Raw genomic sequence first — 21,336 nt, 5'->3', positions numbered from 1 at the left:
AATAACACGGCTGATGAGAACAGAGCCAAGTACGCTCATTAATAGAGCTTCATTATTTCCCCTGCACCTGAGTTTGGTAGATTCCAGTGAGATCTCTTGCCTTGTGCTTCAGCTCATGGAGACATTGCCTGTCAGTGTTGCTACTGCTTTAACATTTTCTAAAATAGGCCTGGGATACACAGTTACTAACTTACATCAGCAGTAAGAAATAATAGTTGCACTTTTCATGCACTGTTTATCCAGGAAATGAGCAAAAACACTTTGAGGAACTTCCTAGTCTGAGTTTGGCATCTGTAACCAGTCCTGCAATCGGATGATGGTTGCAGGTGTGCAGGTATTAGATGTGGACTGTTTATCCAGCTGTAACAGTCACACAGTTGGCCAGCGGCAGCAGGAAGTCAGACATGGTTAATGTTTAACATATATAATCTTCACAGAGCTGCTGCCAGGTGTCTTCTTTGGCTTCAGTCTCACTGTCTTCTCGCCTATTCTTTTGTCTATCTAGTGTTCAGGAAAAGGAAGTGGAGTGCAAAGTTCTCTACCCTTGCAACAGGCATGGCGAGGCCACAGGACATGGAAAGAACCAAGACATAACCAACCACTGTGTGCTCCATTTGTTATATTTGCCTTTTTGGTAGCTATTTGAAGATCTTCCCTGCTCACCTGAAGTATCTTTCTAGGTCCATCAACAATTAACTAAAGGCTGGTTAACTAAAGGATAGTAAAAACATTACAGATAACATGGTTTCCTGTGGGATACATCCCTTCTCTAAGCAGGCTGGACATTTTGTTTATTATCAAATGCTTGCATATTCTTCCCTCACAGACCATATATTAACATTTAGTGAAGAAGCAGGGTACTTCATGGAGGCTTAGTGTCATATTAGCTACAAGGCAGAGCAGTAGGGATGTCTTTATTTACAGATCATTAAAAAGATGAGTTCTGTAGTAACAGAACAAGCAGAAAAACTTGCTTTTCTTGAGCATTTTCACAGTATTTGGTCAAGTGAAAACTATGCAAATGCCTGCTGGCTGCAAAAGGAAAAGGAGAAGCAAGAGCAGAGGGAAGTAAGGAGTTAGGGGAAAAGACATTTGAGATGAGAGGGACTGCTGGATTGAAGCAGTGGTATCAGGGGAACACACAGAGGAAAAATCCCAAATAGCCATTCTTCAAGTAGCAATTTCAAATGTTGAGCAGAGGAATATTGGCACGCTCCCTATCTGTTGTCCCACCATAGCTGAGTACCTGGACATAATGATGTCAGAAGATTTGCACATCCTGGAAACATCCTCATTCCAGGGAAAGAGTGAGATCTTTATCAAAAGAGGAAGCTGAAGGAAGGAGGAAGCATGTTATGAGGAACCAAAGCTCTCTGTGGTGGTGGATGTAGCTAGCATGGTTGTTTGGTGGGCTACTGGAATTAGGACAGCTCTAAGATTTGTATGAAATGTCAGGAGAGCAAACCAAGCTCTGGGCAGCACCAGGGACGGGGTGCATGTGAGAGATGTGTTGGTCTGTGTCCAAGTTTCCACAGCTACCCCTCCAGCCCTGCAACTGTGGGTCCTGGAAGGTTAGCGATGTAGCTGCCACTGAACAGCACACAAATAGATAGATGAAAATTCTCTTAATTTTCACTCTCTTAAGCACTTGTGCATTACAGGTTTCTTTTGAAAACTCAGGATACAAGATACACACTAAATGCTAATTTTGAGTCCTGATTGCATTACTTTCTTGAGCTACAACTTTCCTGAGCATCAAACTCGTGGACACTGTTTTCATCTTGCCATGATGGCAGCAATTTGGGAACTCCTTTTTCTTACTTTTCCATCCTTCTCATCCAGCATGATATCCATTCCAGCCACTTCCTCTTGCTCCCTTCTTCATTTTGCTCTCCAAGACTTTGACAAATGTTATCTTTCTTGAGGAGGCACCCACTGTGCAGCAATTATTTTACTGTACGAGTGATGGACTGAGATTAATGTAAACCCTAGAGAGTGCATGATGTGAACAATGAAGAAATAACTTTAATAACTAATGAGAACTAATGAGGTTTGCACAGCCTTGTTCACTCAAGGAGCAAATTCGTAACACTTCCCCTTTGATTCAAAGAGGACACTTTAATCTCACTACTACAAACATGAGCTAAGGAAGGATCAGGGTGGAGCATGGGAAACATTGTCCTTTTAATTGTCTATTCTTTGGAGTAGCAATCTACTTATGATATAACAGCTTCTGCTGTCTGGCTCTGGGCGAGTCATACAGCCTTTGAAAGGGTTCTGAGAAATGTTAGTTTCAGTTGGTGCTCCATGCCCAAATTCCAGCTCTTATCTTGGTTTCAGTGTGTGTGCAGTGAGAGGGGCACATAGCGGCAGCACGAGACAGGCTCTTCTCAGATCTCATCAGCCAAATCACTTCTCAGGGTATATTAAGGGTTTTCTCAGGGTTGTATCAGTCTTCCCGCAGATTATTTATGGTGCCTCTTGTAACAGCTTAGGTGGAGCTCGAGGGCATTTGTGATACCCAAGGAATTTCACAGGGTTCCTCATTTATGTGTTCTGTATTTTCTTTATCCAGATTTTTCTGTTGCATTCTGTGGAGTAGGAGACCCTTTCCTCATTTCATAAGGTGTTTGAACAGCCTGTACGTGGGGTGTGTTGGCTGTCTCCGCCACCTGAAGGCACCCAGCATCAGTAGGTGGGACACGTTTCATTACCCTGCCTGATCTCTCACCCTCTCACCCTCCCAGCAGGACATGCCTGGAACACATGTAATTAACTGTCCTCTAGAGAACAGTCTGTCCATGCCAGAGGCCACACATTCAAGCTGGTTGGAGATACACATTTCTCCCTTTCATTTTCTCCCTTAACAGTCAGTGTAGACACAATTACTGCTGGCTGAATTTAGCATTTCTAAAATTCCCATTGTTAGCAAAACTAAAGATTGATGTGGATGGAAGCTGGTCTCATTTTTGATGTTCCAAAGGCAAAGGAATATCACACATGACCAACCCTTTTGTAGGTTTTGAACGGACTTTTCCTAGAGTTGGCAAATATTAGCACTGCAAGAGAAGTTCATCTCAGGCTCGTCACTAATGAAATGACCTCAGTTCTTGATGTTTTTGAAACTTTGTTCCTCGTAGGTAGCAAGTCGGGTAATGGACACATATTAGGAGAGCACCATGAATGCCATGCTTCAAGTCAGGGCACTGCTTGGATGTACATGAATTTCACAGTAAGAGGAGCTGCACAGGTGTAATCTTCCCCATATTTTCACTTGGGCTACTTTAAGTGTTGGTTTGTTTTTTTTTTTCATCAAGCACAGAGTGCTCGATAATTAATTTAAGGCTACTGTTATAAGCTATGTTACCAACAGAATGAGACACATAAATGTGTCATTTGCCCACAATCTTTTGCATTCTGCCCTTAGCATTGGTGAATGCAGACACAATACCATGACCACTGATCCATGGGGTCTGCCATATGTCCAAAGTGATTAGCTAATTTATTCAGTGAATTATTTGGGATACGGGTTATTACCCTGATTTTCTGAAGAAATGAGGCTTCTGCCATTGCACCACTTTTAGTTTTCCGTGGTACCTCTTGAAACCACTGGCCAGTTTCACCCAAATCTAACACATCCTTTACACCTTTTGAGCCTGGGACCCAGGGAGCGGAGCCCTGGGCACTGCGGAGGGGCAGCTCCACTGGCATTTCTGCACCGCATGGACAATTCTCTAGGAGCGCTGATCAAGGCCCTGGGGCTGCCCCTCACACGGGGCTCACCCTGGCCCGCTCTGAGGGCTGACGCTGCCCCAGGTGTGACCGCTCAGGGTGACCCGGCCGGGGAGCAGCGCCCGGGACTCCTCAGGATGTGGGAGCTCAGGGGCTGCCCCGGCGCGTCCCCTCCGAGCCCCCTCGGGCGGCGCGAAATGGCCCCGGCGCCTCCCGCCCCTCGCCCCCGGCCCCGCCGCGCACGCGCGAGGGTGGGCGGCCGCCGGAGAGAAGGGGGGTCCCTTAAAGGGCCCGGCGGCTCCTCCCGTGTCCCGGCCGGCGCTGCGGGACCCGCCGCCCGCACCTCCCGCACCTCCCGGCGCCCCGCCCAGGGGCGGCACTGCGGGCACGGCCGGGCGCTGCCCCGCGCCCGCCCCGGCACCTGCGGCGGCGCCGCTCCGCGCCCGTAACCCGGAAGCGCTGCGGCGGCGCGGAGGGGGAGCCGGGACATGGCCGCTGCCCGCTCCTGCCTGCGCGCCGCAGCCGGCATGGCCCTGCCCGCCGCCGCGCGCGGCTGAGCCTCCGCCTCGCCTTCCCCTTCCCTTCGACCCTCCGCATCTTCCTCAGCCTCTTTCTTCTCCTCCTCCCTGCCGGGGCCGGGCCGGGGGCGGTGGCGCTGCGGGGGCCCCTCGCTGCCGTGCGGGGCGTCCCGGGGGCCGGGGCGGAGCGGGCGGAGCCGCGCGGTGTGCGGGGGGTGCGGAAGGTGCTTCCCGGGTTCCTGCATGTTCCCTGCGGGGGGTCGGCCCCGGTGCTGGAGCGCCGAGCTGAGCCGTGGGGTCGGGGCATTCATTTTGTAAATGTGTACGTGTGGCTCATGTTCCGTGAGGGGGGTCTAGAGAGTTGCGCTTGCTGTAGCGTTAGTTGCGGGGGGCTTTAAGGGCTGGTTGTAGTCCATCTGTGTTTCGTGAGGTTGGTTGTGGTTTGTTTTTTGGGGTTTTTTTTTGGTTTGTATAAGCAGTTTTGAGGCTTTGAAGAGCTGCACTGCTGCTGCTGAACTGTAGTTCCTCCAAGGTTGCCATTGTTTGCGTTCTGGGAGGGCGGCCGGTGTCCTCGCAGGGAAGGCGGCAGGTTGCGTTTGGAGGAGGGCTCTGGGGCCGGTTCCGTGTGCTTGTGACTTCTTTTCCAGGATAGGTTTAGCTCTCCTCCGCGGCGTCTCTGATGCCAGAACAAGGCCCCAGAATGAACGGTTTCTCTCTGGGCGAGCTGTGCTGGCTGTTCTGCTGCCCGCCGTGCCCCAGCCGCATCGCTGCCAAGCTGGCCTTCCTGCCCCCGGAGCCCACCTACACCGTGCTGCAGCCCGAGCAGCAGCAGGAGGCCGGGGCGGCGGCCGGGGCGGGCACCCCCACGGGCTCGGGCACCTGCAGTCTGCACCTGAGCGAGCGGGCGGACTGGCAGTATTCCCAGCGGGAACTGGATGCCGTGGAAGTGTTCTTCTCCCGCACGGCCCGGGATAACAGGCTGGGCTGCATGTTCGTGCGCTGTGCCCCCACCGGCCGGTACACGCTGCTCTTCTCGCACGGCAATGCTGTGGACCTGGGCCAGATGTGCAGCTTCTACATCGGCCTTGGCTCCCGCATCAACTGCAACGTCTTCTCCTATGACTACTCCGGCTACGGGGTGAGCACTGGCAAGCCCTCCGAGAAAAACCTGTATGCAGACATTGATGCAGCCTGGCAGGCCCTCAGGACAAGGTAAATGGATGTTGGGGACAAGGTATTTCTGTATCTCCCTTTAATCCTAATAAGTCTGATGTCTGCACAGTTAACCTGCTGAGAGGAGGGGAAGGGTTTGTAGGTGGTCTGAGTTACTTCGATGGCCTCACCGCATGTTCCATCCTCACCACAGCTACAATGTGATTTGCTGGATGGCTTCATTTGCTAAAATGAGGGACAAACCTTCATCCTTGGATGTTTTCTAGATTTAGGGAATTATTCATCTCTATTATGTGTTAGCCATTGCTTCACCATGGAAGATCTCCATCTTGAGTAGGACTTATGGCACTGGTTGCAGTTTGAGCTTGCAGGCTGCCCAAACCCTTTTGTTCAAGACTTGCCCACCACTGTCCAAGGTTAGAGGTAACCCAGGTGAGCCAAAGCTCTGACTGAATTTGGCCGTAGCCTGGGCTAGTGCTTACCAAGAAACTGCTGGTGTTCTGCAATGTGTTTGGTGTTTCAGGTGCAACACAGATGTCTTTCTCTTTTGGCAACCAAACAGCTGTTATCCAATGGGTAGGGTAGATGGGTGGAAGGAAGAAGTGTTGACAGTTGGAAGTGGAGCTGGGGATTCTGCCAGGAGATGCCAAAGTATGTGGCGTCCAGAGGGATAGAGCAGCAGTGAGAAGGCCCTGGCAAGGCAGCCTGGCCAGTGGAAACAGTGAGCCCTTGGCTTCTAGAAAATCCTGAGTAGAGCTGCTGCCTCTGGCTCTGAGCTACAACTGATTGCCCTCTCTGGGCCTCCTGCTTCTTCTGTCCACAGAAACCATGAGCTCCTTTTGCTGTTGCATAAGTGGTTCTTAAAGTATGACCTCGCAGAACATGTCCTGAGAGAGAGAGAGAGCTTTAAAAAGCTTAAATTGTTGCAGTAGGCCAAGAGAAAAGAACGATGAACTTTTTCAGTGCTTGGCTCTGGCGTTGCGTGGATGAACTTGGCTTGCGTGAAATGCGTATTTAATGTCTATCTTAGGGATACGTGCCAGCTTCAGAAATAGTGACAGGAGTTGTTACTAATTTAGATAATTGGCTTTGCAAGAATCCGGGGATTGGTTAGTCGTGGAGTCCAGGCACCTTTTGACATTGCTCTGCCCAAGTCAGGCTAAGAGCAGGGGGGAGAAAGGTGTAGGGGGAAGTTACCCTTTTATAGCATATGTTCTGTCTGTTTGGTGAGCAAACCAGATTCTGGGCTCATTTTCCAGGACTTTCAAATTTATTTTTTTTCCTTGAGTATAAGTAATATGGTTTTATGTAAAGAAGTAATTTTGATATGCTGTGTGCAGACAATGTTATTAAATGCCACTGCTACACATATGGATGATATAAATAAGGTTTAAGGGAGGAAAAGTGCTGTGTCTAAGTCAAACCTGGTTAGTGTTTGTCCTTCAGTTGCTGTGCTTTCTCTCTGTTTCACTTGATTTTTAGTTGATGATATTTTTTTATTTAAACCTTCTACACCTCTGAAAAAGTGCTTTCACATCTGCCTGGAAGTGTTTCTTCTGTGCTGATAGGCATTTAGTGTGTGTTTAAGTTCTACGTAGATCCAGAAACAAGGAGTTCCTTCCCTGGAGTCCTTCAAGAAGCTTCACCCAGTAGGTGATGCCAACACATGCACAGCTTGTTAGGAGAGGATCTGGCCTCCACGAAAGCGTGACTGGACAAGTTTATAGTTTTATATTAGTGTCGTTTCTGTGGTTTATACAAGGTCTAGGCTCTGCTTTCCTCCTGAAATTGAGGGGTTGAAATTTGCCAACTTTTGCTTGGTGATGTTTGTTAATCCCACATTTTAGTGCTGCCTTGAGAGTACTGTTAGAGTAGTTGTGTTATCACTGGTTAGATTTTTAGGAGTCGAAAAGCCATTGGAATTGGCTGCCCAGGGAAATGGTGGCATCACCACCCCTGGAAGTGTTCAAAAGGCATGTGGATGTGGCACTTGAGGATATGGTTTAGTGCTGAACATGGTGGTGCTGGGTTAATGGTTGGATTCGATGATCTTGGTGGTCTTTTCCAACCTTAACAATTGTATGACTACAGTATTTTAGGTGCCCAGTAAAGAAATTGGTTACTGTAAAATGTAAGTTTAAATAGGAAGTTAATTGATTCTCTTAACAGATGACTGTCTTCGTAACAGGTATGAGCTGAAACCTTAGTCTTTCTGCTGACAAATTCTCAAAGGAGTAGTGTGAACCTTATAGGACTGATTATTTCTTAGTCCTTTTAATAAGTCCAAGTGGCTCACAATTAAGTGAAATGTTCTACAGTAAAAATACAAGTCTGCCTGTTGAGGTAAAATGTCATGTTATACCATTCCTGCAGCAGCAGTTCCTTGGTAGCTCCAGGAGTTTGTGTGTGCTTTCATTCTTAATGCAAATTCCTAACGTTTGGCCTCTAGTCATATGGTAGTGAACTGTAATGTGAAGTTAAAAGTGAAGTCTTAAAATAGAGGTTCACTGTGCCATCAAAAGCATTTAGTCATCTGTGCTAAGTTCCGTGGGAAGCTGTTGCTCTTCTGAATCCACCAGACGTTCCACCTGGCAGCAGAAAGGAATCATTAAAATGTTGGAAGTCTGAGACTGTTTTGGTTTTTTCCTTTTAAATTGTGCCTCTGAAGTACCACTGATACTTAGCAACTATTAATTTATCAGTGTATTTTGAAAGTTGCCTCAAGTAAGGTGGCAATTAACCCTACACTTGGAGAAGGCAGATTGCTGTCAAATTTTAGAAATGATGGTGAGCTGACTGGGGTTTGCCAACATGGCTGCACATTTTGACTGTGTTTTTTCAAGGTATTGAAATGAGGATCTTTCTATCACATACACATTTAGGAATTAAACCTTACATAATGAATGACTTTAAAACTATCTTGTAAACAGTGGATGAAAAAATAAAATCATCAAGTTTTTTTGTTCAGTTTCAGTTATCAACCTGTCTTTGCAAAATCAGTCTCAACTGTTCTCTATTTTTTCAGCCTTTGTAAAGGAAACTTATTTGCCTTAACTTAAAGGAATTTAGTATCTCTCCTTATGAATAAAGTCTACTCTCAAAAGATAATTTTACTAATTATTCATTCTGAATGTGAACTGCCAACCCAGTAGAGATGTTGACATACAATTTTATTCCCTTTAAATGAGGTTTTATAGATTTTTTTCTTCAGAGGTCGTAACTATACCATTGGTTATTCTTGTTCTGATATCAAGTATTAATCAGTAATTAATTTGGGCTTTTATATATATTTTTTTCCACTTGATTAATAAATTTCCATCTGGTATCTCAGTGTTACTCAAAAAGAGTTTTCTGTCTTATTGCTACAGATGACATTTTTTTAAAGTGTTTTATTTTAGGCAGGTTGGTTTATTTCTGTTCTGTTTGTTTCAAAACCAGAACCAGAATGAGGAGAAGGTTTATTGGACTCTGTCTTCTCTCATGTTCCATGTGGTTTTAAGTTCCTGCTTTTTATTCAGATGTGACTCTTATCCTGATATCTGGTTGTGTTAGTATAACATCTGCACAGAATGCCTTGATTGTCCTCGTCCTCCCCCCTTTCCTGAATACCACATGGGAAGGTTGAACTTTCTAACACTTTTACATTAAGACAATGTACAGTCCTTAAAAACAGGATACACACGTAGGGTTTGGGCACAGTGCTTAAGCACAAAACCAGTACTGCTTTGTTGACTGCATACTATTTATATTCAAATCAATTTGTATGTTCCCTAAAAATTTGGAGAAGATTGGTGAAATCTTTTAAAATCCCAGTCAAATGAAAGAAGGCACTGCTGCCCCACTCCCCGTACTTCTGGAGTAAAGTATCAGAGGAGAACCTGTTAGTCCATCTTTTGTATCCTGAAAGGAGGGGAAGAAAATGTAATTAGTAAATAGCTTAGAAGAGCAGTTTTTGTTGTATTTAACAAAATACAGCTTAACGTGTTTTTCATGGTGCACCATACAAACTAGTATTTTTTTTAAGCTTCTGATAAGTGATGGATGTTATTGTAATGTTTGAATCCTTCCTTCTCAAAACGTTCACATTTGAATTTGTCTTTCAGTCCATAGGAGAGCATTGGTTCACTTCCATTTTTCCTTATCCTTCTTGGTAAATACGGCATGAATTGTGAAATGGTTAGGAAAATCCAAGGGCTTTTGATCATTGGGTAGCAGATAGATTAGAAAGCTTAAATAGTTTTTTTTTTTAAACTATTTTCCCAAATTTAATGTTATAAATAATCCACACCAAGCCTTTTGTTATAGAGAGATTTTATTATTTGTGTTGCAGATTATCAGCAGATCATTGCTGTTTCCTTTGCAGGAGTTGGTGGAGAAGTCTTATTGTATTCATTTGAGTAAAATCAGGAAATACACTTAATTGGATTAGACTAGAGTAATAACTAATCTTCTGAGGTTGTGTCAGTTTAGTTTGTCTCCATGCTGATGTGATGAAGTGGTTACAGCTTTCCAGGTGAATAATGGCTTCAGTGTTTTTTTTTTTACCTTGATGAATCAAAATAGTTAATTTCTAGTTTAATTTTCTTTGCTACAGAATCTTCTTTGACTAGCACTGTATTTCTGTGCATGATCTAATCTGAGTTCTTTGGATTGAATACTTAAAGGTTTTGATAAAAGGTTACCAACTAAATTCCTGACATGACCAAAGGCAGTGCTTGGTGGAGTCACGACAAATAGTCCTGGAGTAATAGGGTTTCCTTTGCTCATGGACCATCATCTGGTACATTTTTCTGTCACTGACTTTAATAGGATATTTCCCACCACTGGTAATGTTGTTACAGTGTTTCCAAAGGATTGTTCAAAGATGCTGTTCTCTAAAACTTAACTTATTCTACCTGCTATGGTCAAAATTTAAAGAAAAACTGCACATAACTTCATTCAAAAATAGAAGCACACAGAGTCCTCTCCTCTTGTCTATGCAATGAGCAGAGATTAATTCAGATGATGAGTGTCCCAGGGACAAATACCAACAACTGTTTAAAACAGGTGCTCTGATGTTCAAAGTTATTCAAAATGTTTACTGAGCTTTGGTGTTATGTTAGCTCTTCACTGAAGTAAAAGTAGTTTTGTTAAATATTTCCCTATTTCTGTCAGGACTGCAAGATCAAAGCTCTTTTAAAAAGAAAAAAAAAAGGAAATTTTTCACTATCAAGAACATTTTGCAACTGGTATTATTTGGGAAGAAAAATGAGCTGCCAAGGAGCCTTTGGCTAACAGTACATTATCCTGAGTGTAGATAGTCCTGAAATTCAACTGCCTGAACTGGAGATGTTGGTTTACCCTGATGTACATGGGTTGTAGGACCTGGTTCTCAACACAGTCAGAGCATTGAACATAAGGATTTCTAGAGGAACATGTTGTTAAGTCCTGCATGCTGAAGTAACTGAAGGTTTCTGTCTGCTTTTTAGCACTAAATTGCATGAAGTGCACGAGAAGGCTTGCCTTTCTCACTGGGTGGAGAAGCGTCACCTTTTGAGACTGAGCTGATGGTTGCTGTGCTGTGGCTGTTTGAGCTGTGCATGTTGCTGGTAGCTGTTAGATTTGTTCAGATTGGTCTTGACAGAGTGTGAGCTGGACTGTGTAAACTTCAGTGGCTTTGCTCTGAAGCCTGGATTGGTCTCCAGTCCATCACAACCTCAAAACCAAAAAATCCCTCCAAAATTCAACCTTTACCCTACATTACTCTGCTACCTTGGAGCGTTTCTAAGTGCTGGGCTAAACTTACACTAGTTCATTACTTGTGAGCATAAGTAAAAAGAACAAAAAGAACCCTGCTATCCAGGGTTGTCGATACCTGTGGGTATAGATAGATGGAGACCATTTCAAGCTATGAAAGTGGGTTACCTGCCAGCAACTGCCTTTGTGGGGAAAACTGACACTTATTCAACAAATGAATATTTCTGTTTCCTTATTGAGTGAAGAAAACGGGTTCTCTTCAGTTTTCTGGGGATTTTTTTGGTCCTGTGATGTTTCCTCATGTGGAGATAGACTTGTAGAAGGGATAGTGCCAAGCAGTTAGCTGTTTGGAGTCCAACTGGAACATAGGTCTGAATTTCCTATTTCCTTTTAATATGATGTTCCTGGTGGAGAGGCCAATGTGATGATAGTAACTTTTAAACTGTGTCTCAAAACTGTTTTTAAGCAAAATACTGAGAAATTAGTTCTGCAGTTGCATTCTCTGTTGGCTATAAGGCCAACAGTCTCAAAATTATGCAGCACTAGTAAAGGAAATGAGCAAATAACATAGCCTTTTTTTTTCTTAAAGCTAATAATAAATAGAATGAATAACTAACACTCCTTTCTGCCCTCCCTCACAAATATAAATCAATTACAAGGCTGCATTGGAAGCAGTTGAAATGAGTCATAAAATAAGGTACAAAGTGTTGTACCTAACATGCTTGTGCACATACAGGCTTGCTTTTGTCAACTAGCCCCTGAAAAGGTCAGAAATGCTTCCCTGTTGATTAGGAGACAGCTTCAGTTGCCTCTGAACTTGAGAGAAATTGCAGGCACTTACCTCTGGGCAGGAGGAGGGGTTCCTTGTGTTTTCTGGAATCTGGGAAAAGCGCATCTTTTTACAGTTTTTGAATGCTAGTGGCTCTTCAATGTCTGAAGTTAATTAAGAGTTCTTTTTTGTGTAACTCTACAAAATTGGGTTTGTATGGGCTAAAATCCAAACCAAACCAAGCCACAGGCAAACTTCTTGTATCTCTAGGAGTCAGTTTGTGGTGGATAATTGAGGTTGCTGGAGACAAATACTGGTGAATTGAATAAGCAGTGACCCATTTGCTGCTGCTTCATCTTGACTGCCCTGCCTTCCAGTTTTTAGGTGAATGACTTATATTGGTCTTGCACAGTCAGCTGACATCTGATGATGAAGCTGAATTTCATTCCTGACTCCAACTGAGTGTTTTGTTAGCGTTGTTTTTTTCAGTGTGTCAGGTTTTGGGACCAATGGGAAGTGTGTGATTGTAAACGCAGGAAACACTGTATGAACACAGAGGAATAAAGATGCTTTTAATTGAAGGCTAAGAATGTAGAATGGGATGGATGGATGGATGATGCATAGTGTCAGCTTAAGGTCTGAGGAACATCTTTGCATTCTTTATTCCAAAGGCTAATTTGAGAAAAATGGGTTATTGTTGCTTGCACACTAAGCTCTGCTGCCCACAAGCAATCACAGAGAAGTGCAGGCGTAGGCCAGTTGTACAATGACAGCACTATATTGGCATTATCTGTATACATCTCTTTATATTTTTTTTAACCACTCTGTTAACTTTACAGAACAAAGCTTCTCCTGTTGGCATAAAACACTGTGGTTGGATTTTCTGACTATGAGACCAGATAATACAAAGGCACAAAATTGGGCTAAACAGCAGGATCTGGCTCAGTGCCCGTCCACCTTCCCACCCTTGGTTTCATGTCTCCTGATGAGCACATGCATGTCTTTGGGAAAATCCCTACAATCATTAAATAAATCTGGAACCTCTCAACTTTCAAAAAGGGGAATTCCATGCGGGTTCACAAATGAAAAGTGATGTTGATGTGGAAGATGAGGTTTTAAGTTAGTACACTTGCCTCAAAGTCTAGAGGCAAAAATTTAAATTAGAGGTAATCTCAAAGTATTGCCTCTGGTTTTTATTTTGTATTGCAAATTTGTTAGAAAAACTTAATGTATGCTTTCCTGACAGTAATATTATTTATTGGTACAGTCTCTTGAAACTCTTTCTAGGTGAAGATGTCATTTTTAACTGTTGATTTGGAATTGATTGTTGGATTAGACAGTTCGGGCTATGCTTTTAGGAAGATTTGTGTTGCCATGCCTGATTAAAAAATTCTGCTTACATATAGAAATATTACTTTGAGAACTTTGACTCACAGGAGCCTTATTTATCAGCCAAGGCATGCAGCCGAAATGAGCTGCATAGCTCAGTGTCTGGCAAACAACCCTTCTCAAGGCATGCAGTGCCAGCTAGTAGCTCAAAGATATTCTTTCTTTATTATCATTATTACTGTTTTTCAGGATACTGCCACGTATCTTAAGATCCCAGTACGTTTGACTGGTGAAATTTAACTTTTTGTCATGACATGACCATTTCTTTTTGTGTGCAGCAAATGAACAACTGGAATAATGGATAATGGGATCCAAACAGTCTGAAAGTTCTGAGACCAACTTCCAACACTTTTCTCAGGAAAGCACCCTTTAAATAGTATGGCTTGAAATGTTTCTCTTTTAATAAGGTTGTTTAGAATGGGTTTTGCTCGGATTATGGGATCTTTCCTAACTTTCCTCCTCTCTGTGAACTTCTAGTTAGCTTTGCTTTGACTCTCCTCATAGAACTAGAAAAATGGTGTTCTGTATCAGCAAAGAAGTGGAACCAGCTGTATGGTTTTTATCCAGTGTGCAGATAAACTGAGATAAGATTCAGATTATTTTATCATTATTCCATGAATCTTAATTGCTCTTTATAATAAATTAAACAAGACACGTTGTCTTAACTATTACACTACACAATAAATTGCAAGCCTCAATAACATGCAAAATAAAAGATAAACCAACAGTAATAATGAGTGGACTTCTGCTGAGCATTTTGCATCCAAAATGTTGTATGGAACCATCTATACTTTAAGGGAAATCTTGAGAAGTGAACTTGCTGCCTTAAGCATTGGACCGGTTTGTTTGTGCAGAACTTAATCCTTGTCTCAGCTCTGTATAGTCTTCCCCAACATCTGATGAATTTATTTGAGATGCTGACTGTATGACAAGCTGGGAAAAGTGGCATCTTTCAAGGAAATGGTCTTGTTTTTGAAGCATGTTCTCCAGGGCAAATTTACAAAGGTCTTCTCCAACATGCTATTTGTTTTTTATATTAATTTCTCACAAAAACCTGTGTATGTATAAGTGTCTTTTTAGTGCCTTTTTTTTAAATGAAGTAGTTAATTTTGTGTAATATTAATTTTGGAGGTGTTGCCTGGACAGTTTTTACCTTGAGGTAGCTGATCAAGAGCCAGTCAATCTCCTCCTTCCCCAAAAACTGAAATGTACCTCAGCTTGCACATTACACATTTTCTAAATAGTATTTTTTTTATTGCTCCCTACTGCAAAAAGCTTGTCTTTTCCTGGTAAAGCATGGAGTTTAATGTGTGTTAATATTATGGAAAACGTTAGTGTTTCAGTTTGAGTATGAGCATCTTATCAAGTTTAACAAACTGTACAAGTACCAGAGTGGTAGGAAGAGGTGGGGTAGTGTTTCAACTATTTTTGTGCATTCTGGTTTATGCACATGTAACCTTTGCCTCAGACTGGTTAATAAGTACACCAGGAGTTAGCATGCATTGCAGGCAGCACTTTCTGATGCAAGAAAAGCACCCTCTCAGGAGTCAGTTTGGTCGTTTAAGGTATTAAGTGGGGTTTCAACCTTAAGCCTGACCAATATCCCTGAAAGGTTTTGAGTTTTGCTGTATCTCTGCCACATTCTCTGATAAACCCTCTGCCCTCTCCCCTGAACTTGTGCTAATTATTCATGTAATTTGATGTTCACTTCGAAAACCCACTGTGCATAAACCCAGTACAATTAGTCCTTTATCCTGTCTTTGAAATTTGTACTAAAAATCAATCTGATAATGCAGAAACAACTGTCTGTAAAGGAATACAGGCACAAAGTTGTCTTTTAGAAAAAGAAATGGTTCTGATTTGTATCTGCATTAACCAAGAATGAAGATGACAGAATCTACTTGAATATAATTTGGATCTGAATTATTGATAGATCTGGAATGATATGACAATCTTGAAAGATAAGGTTGTCATAATTCCTCCATGTTCCTGCAGTTTTGTAGAGAGGGTTGTAAAGTCTCTTTGATTTATTGAGTTCTTTTCTACCCTGAGATTAAGGAAGTTGGTGCCAAGTATCCCACCCTTCCAAATTGGATGTCCTTCTGTCAAAGCTCATCTAAGACTTGTAGATCATTTTGTGTAGAGCATTGAACACACAGTATTGATAAAAATAAGATCTGACACCTTCCAATTATTTCAGGAAATTACTCTTTCCATCCAAAAATCCACTTTAATATTCATAATAAGGAACATAAAACCTAAGGATGTTTCTTACCTGGATGTAGTAGCAGGAGAAACTGCACTAAAAATTATTCTTCTGTTTGGTTGGGCTTTCAAAGCAATTTTCTATTCTTTTTTATTATATTGATTTTTGTGTTAATTTGAAATAAAGGTACAAATGTTAGTTTAAACTTAGCTTATTTAATTACTGGAATTTTGAGGGGGAGAGGAGGATTTAACAGGCATAATTTGTCATCTTTTACTCTGTTTTTCTTCCTTCCACTACGGCCAGTACTTCTGGGCATAGCCTTATGTGAACTGTGTTCTTTCCTGCTCTTCACTCTAGAACTGACCAGATTTCCTCTTTAAATACTTTTTAAAAGTCTCTTTAAAAATTTCTATTTTGTCTCTGTCTTGAAAGCTTTATGATATTAGGAGAAAGGGAAACACTACATTCATTTGTAAAATGTAACTATGTGCAGAGATAAATAGGAAAAATGTGTGTTGGGGGAGAAAACAGCAGTAGTTTATAACTAAAAGTGCCCATGTCGTGAAATGGTGAACTGCAGAAAACCTACCTGGCCAAATGCCAATTTGGGTAGTAATGTAGACATTAATATACTTCTTTTCCAAGCACTGTGCTGTTATCTGTTATTTCAAAAATAGAAACTCAGACAGTACAAGACTTCCTTATGCTGTGCTGGTTTATTGGGAGGCAGTTAAGTGCCGGTGAGGCATGGACTGGAATTGTTAACATTTTTTCCTGCATAACCAGTTGTTCTGTGGTGATACTGCAATCAAGTAGGGAGCCTGTGTGCTTTACAAGGACTGCATCATAAATAGAGGCAAATAGGGTAGTGATTAACATCAGGAAGCTGCTGTTTATTTTTATTTTTTTAAATTTCTAAGATGCATCCACAGGTCAGTTTCTACCTTTAGCATCAGCTGAAATAATGACCTTAAGTGATTGCATTAACAGTTGTCCTTGATCCACTGCTAGGTACTTCTGCTTCTTGTGGAGTAGCTGTTAATTGTTAAACATCTTTTTTTGGTGGGAAAAAGTTGACTAACAAGAAATCTTTCACCAAAAAAACTACAAAAGCAATTGGCCCTGTTAACTAGGTATGTTGGCAGAAAACACAGTATGCAAATGTGCTGGTTAACCATTGTTAAAACCTCTTGATTTGCACAATCTGAGCAAAATGTCTTTTACTCTGTAGACACTCGGATGATCCCAGATAAGGCAGCTGGATAAGCTGAATAAGTATATATGACCTGGTTTCAAGATTGAATTTTCTGATGTGATTTTAGGAAAGTTATGAAAAAGTTAGTACCTTCCTGAATGTACAGAAGTACTGTTCCCTTTTTTTAGAATAACATTTGATGCTTTAAGACAAGTAAAGTTTAGTGATGCTAATTTTTTTGCATGTAATTAAATGCAGATATATGTTTCTGTAGTAAATTACTTTTTTGTGCTGTCTTTTCAGATTCTTAGCACAAGGCAGGTTTTATGTGCACTTCAACCAAACAGAAGTACACAGAAGAAACTTTGTGATAAATTTTATTGTTCACAATTCTAAGTAGTTTTTACTGGGAGGAGGGATTTAGCCCCTAGGTCTGTGATGATAAAGGCTGTGGCTAGGAAATTTGATTTTTAAGCTCTGAACTAGTTATCTGTGGTCTGCTGTTCTAGAACATCTGGTGCTGTTAATCCTGGTGATTGCTATATATTTTTTTAATCATCTTAGGTTTATATTGACTGTTACTGGGGGTTGAACATTGATTGTGCTAAAAGTTCATTAAAGAAAAATGTGCAAGAGGAAATGAAGGGTGAAACAGTGCAGGCCTTAATATTTGCTTGATAAAGTATAGATTTCGTGGACCAACCTGGTAGAGTCAAGTCAGCCCATCTTTGAGTGACAGGAATGGAAGAACTTCAGGATGAAAGGAATTGATGAGTCTGATTTAAAAGTCAAGTGCTGGTATAAAAATGGCACAGAGAAAGACAGAACACTGAGGTTTTCTTGTCTCTGGAAAGATGCTGGATGAATCTTTTCTAGTAACAGATTGCTTTCATGAAATGACTGTCTTCCATTTGGCAGTTATCGCTCTTGGTATTTGTTAGAATATTTAATGAATCTGTCTGAAAATGGATAATTGAGAGAGACAGAAGAGACTTATCAGGAGGGTTGTGTTTCTCTGTGAGGCTGCTTTTGCCACTTTTTGAAAGCAGATGCTTAAATGTATACAGACTCAGTGTAACAAAGCTCAGTTTGTTACAAGTAAAGTAAATTGGTGTGTGTTTTTTCCACTTACCTGGGGATAGGGAGAAAAATAGAGGTTACAGTGTCACTTATCCGAGTAGGATTTCTTCCTGTTTGTGATTCATAAGACGTGTCAGTGCAGAGGAAAGGCCTCTGTTGTTTTGCTTTCTAAATCAAAGTACTGCCTTTCTTCAAGTCTGTAGAAATGGTTAGAGTAACTCAAAGAAACGTGAAGTGTTTCCAGAGAATTGAAGAGTATTATCCAAGTGGGATATATGGTCTCCTGGATAACACAGGCCATTGTACTTCTTTGCTTGGCTTGCGCATGGAGCCCTTCAGTGTTTATAAGATATTGCATTTCTTTAAGAGAAGCTCATTCTTACTTAATAACTCTGTTCTTCTACAGCATTTGAGCATATTAATGTAAGTATAAAAGGAGAAAGAAATCCAAGTGCCAGCTGAGTCATCTTCATACAATGCTGGCTGCTAAAATACTCATTCTGGGGACAGATGGATTCATCTGCTGTTGGTGCCTTTTAGGAACATTAGACCAGTTCATTGGCATCGACCACTTTTGTATCAGGACCTCTCTGCCATTCCTGTCCTCCATCCTACCTGCCTGCCCTCTCATCCCTTTTCTGTCAGAGACTCTCAAATTACTGCCAGAGCTGTACTAATGCTGCTGGATGGGAAGAAATGCTGCATCCAGCTTGTCTGCTCACATACTTGCAAGGCCTTATCCATTCCAGCTTCCGTGTAATCCTCTGGGGCTCTGGTTCTGGTGCTCTGTGGGAGACACTGCATTCAGACTCACAGGGATCTTTGAAGAACAGTGTGAAAATGTCAGCTGTAATAGGATTTTGGATACAAGCACCTGCTGTTTGTTTAGACGGTTCAACTTTTCCTTTGTTCTCCCCTCTTAGCACTATGGTGATAACACTTGAATATTTTACCAGCTTGTGTTTCAGATAGAGTTGCAACTGCCTGTAAGTGATGTAAGGAAAATGCTACACCAGTGCTGCATATTTCACATTTAATGGCTTGTAAGCTGTATCAAAGAATTGTAGCAAAAAGTAATTTAATGTTGTTAATCTTTGAAAATGTGAAGTTCTTTGTAAAACCTGTAGATTAAATAGCTTTTACTTAGAGACTGAAGCATTAATAAAATGGCAATAGACAGATGAAAGAGGATGCAAAAGCAAGGCAAGAATGGGGAAAAAAAACCCAACAACAAAATCAGACAAACCACAAAACAGAAACTTCCCACACAAAAGAAAATGTTAAGTAGTTAGTTAAGTTAAAACAGTGGTGGGACTAGTTACCTGAGTAGTTGAAGGGCCAAGATCTATAGATATCAAACTTTTTGAGTGGTGTGCTTTGAATTTTTTTCATCTAGCCTTCCAAATATTCGTCCCAAAAGGATTAATCCCAGTTTTACAAACCATTTAATTCTTCTAGAGAATCTAGGCAACTAACTGCCTTCAGCAGAATTTACATATATACTGCTGGTTTAAGATCCTTAGGTCAGGAATACCTTTTTTATTAGTTACAGTGTGTGTGGCTAAGCAGCTGTGCAAACCTGCAGGTTTGCAGGTGAGCTTTGCAGTTTGATTACAGTTTTAGGGTTAGTCCTGTTTCATTGTGTGCTTACACAGTGATAGGTATTTTCAGAAGTTACTGCCTGATATATTGAAAGAAAACTTAACTGGCACCATTTCTTTTCCTCTTGACTATTGTGGTTTGTGCACTTCAGCAGTTATTCCCTGCTTTGTGGCAGCTGAGCTGGACCTGGTGGAAGGGTAGAAGTGTCAGAGGTGGGTGGAGGCAGGTCAAAAGCTGCTGCGCTCCTTGGATAAGTAATCCCAGCTCATGAGTCAGAGGCTTATGTCTGGCATAGGTGCAGCTCGTGGCAATTAGTGCCACAGCAGGGTGGCCTTCACCTCCAGTGTGGTGCTGTAGGTGTGTAGGGGTAAGGGGAACACAGCAGAAAGTTGGTGTTTGATGTGAGGAGTCAAGGCAAGAGCAATGCTCGAGACTGAGGTGTCAGAGGTGCTTCAGCAAACAGATGGGAGTACTGAAAGAATAATACAGTGCTTCTAAACAAAAATGCTTTGAGAAGTGTTGGAGAGCAGCACGATTGCTTCCTCCAGGCTTGTAAACCCCCAGTTTCCCAGTGCTGAGCCAGGGCCAGTGAGGAGGGTTATGTGATGGGCTTGGGAGGTGAGCCAAAATGCATTGGCTCACTGGGAATTTTCAGCCTCGGATATAAGGCAAGGCTCTCCAGTTTGGAAGTAGCTGAAATCTAAGAAACAGCTATGAAAGCACAAAACTTGTGGGAATGCATAACCAGCGTTAATATTTACACTCAGGTTTTCTTAATGTCTCCTAGGGAATCAGTTTCTGTGTTAGTTGACATATACTTGTTTTAACTGAAGTCTCTATTAAAACATAATGTGTTTAGGTAGATGTATATCATCAGATCTTTCTTGTTCTTCAGAACGACCATTATTAGAAGTATAGTTCTAGGGAGTGGTTTACTCATTTTCCAACTTTTGAGTGTAGGATGCCCAAAGTGAAAGTGCAGGCTTTTTGCAACAGTAAAAGGATGGTTGCAGTTTTAATGTCAGGTTAAGTGTTCGGGAGGAGCACACTTATCTGTCTTAGCTCTTCTGTGTTATAGAGCATAGGTGCTGTGTGCAGGTGAAGTAAAAGTACCCCTGGAGGATTGAGATGAGATAGAAGCTGGAGGTGAAGATAATGAATTCCTCACTTCAGAAGATACTATAGACTGAGCTTCTCTGTGAAAGTAACTGAATTTTCTCTGCTGTCTCAGCTTATTTGAATGTACCTCAGAGACTGACTATATAGGTTTTGTACAGCAGTTACAGTAAAGAGTATATAATAGAATATAGCTGACTGAGTTTTTGTGAATTATTGATGCTTTGGTCATGAAAGATAGTTCTTAGTGACCAGTAAAGGTTTCCTGTCCTCTGTATTCCAGGTTTATTTGCTACAGAGCATCTTAACTGAATGCAAAATACTTCGTTAAAGTGAACTCCAGTGCTCTATTTTTAAAATAACTGGAGTGAAAGATACATTTTATTATGCCATCTACCCGTTGTGTCTTGAGACTAAATGGTGTGAATCAGGATTGCTCAAAGAAAGCACTTTGTAAGAAGCAGGAAACTATGAAGAGTGGAAAGCTTCCGTGCATTCAAAACTATTATCTCATGCCAGTGCTGGCTGCAGAACTCCAGCTGATTTTTAAGGTTGCAAAAGCAAAGAAAGTTGGAGGCAATAGGAATTATACTTGAATATGTATATATATATATATATGTATATATACATAGCTCCAATTTCCACTGCTACTAGGTTCTTGTATTTCAACTTACAGTGGGTTTGGTTTGTATTTGCTGCTGTGATTAGAGAAATAAAATAAATAACCCCCTCTAAATGTTGGGAGTTTAGGAGTTTAGGAAGGTGCTCACTCCCTCTGAGTGCACTGAGTATTTGAGTGTTATTTGCCTTTTGTCAT

At 41.8% G+C, this 21,336-nt stretch overlaps 1 protein-coding gene across 1 annotated transcript in view; it reads left to right on the top strand.

The window, feature by feature from the left end:
• The first annotated feature begins 4,413 nt into the window (after nucleotides 1–4,413).
• The window catches only part of ABHD17C (abhydrolase domain containing 17C, depalmitoylase), a 28,882-nt gene continuing 11,959 nt past the window's right edge, over nucleotides 4,414–21,336 (top strand). The window contains exon 1 of the mRNA XM_051796965.1: nucleotides 4,414–5,462. Coding sequence (XP_051652925.1) covers nucleotides 4,930–5,462 — 533 coding nt within the window. The 5' untranslated portion in view covers nucleotides 4,414–4,929. The remainder of the gene's footprint in view (nucleotides 5,463–21,336) is intronic.

The sequence above is a fragment of the Manacus candei genome, unplaced genomic scaffold (assembly GCF_025592945.1).
Source record: "Manacus candei isolate 608988 ecotype Guabito, Panama unplaced genomic scaffold, ASM2559294v1 h1tg000046l, whole genome shotgun sequence".
In the NCBI taxonomy this organism is placed as follows: Eukaryota; Metazoa; Chordata; class Aves; order Passeriformes; family Pipridae; genus Manacus; species Manacus candei.
This window is presented reverse-complemented; position numbering and strand designations above follow the sequence as displayed.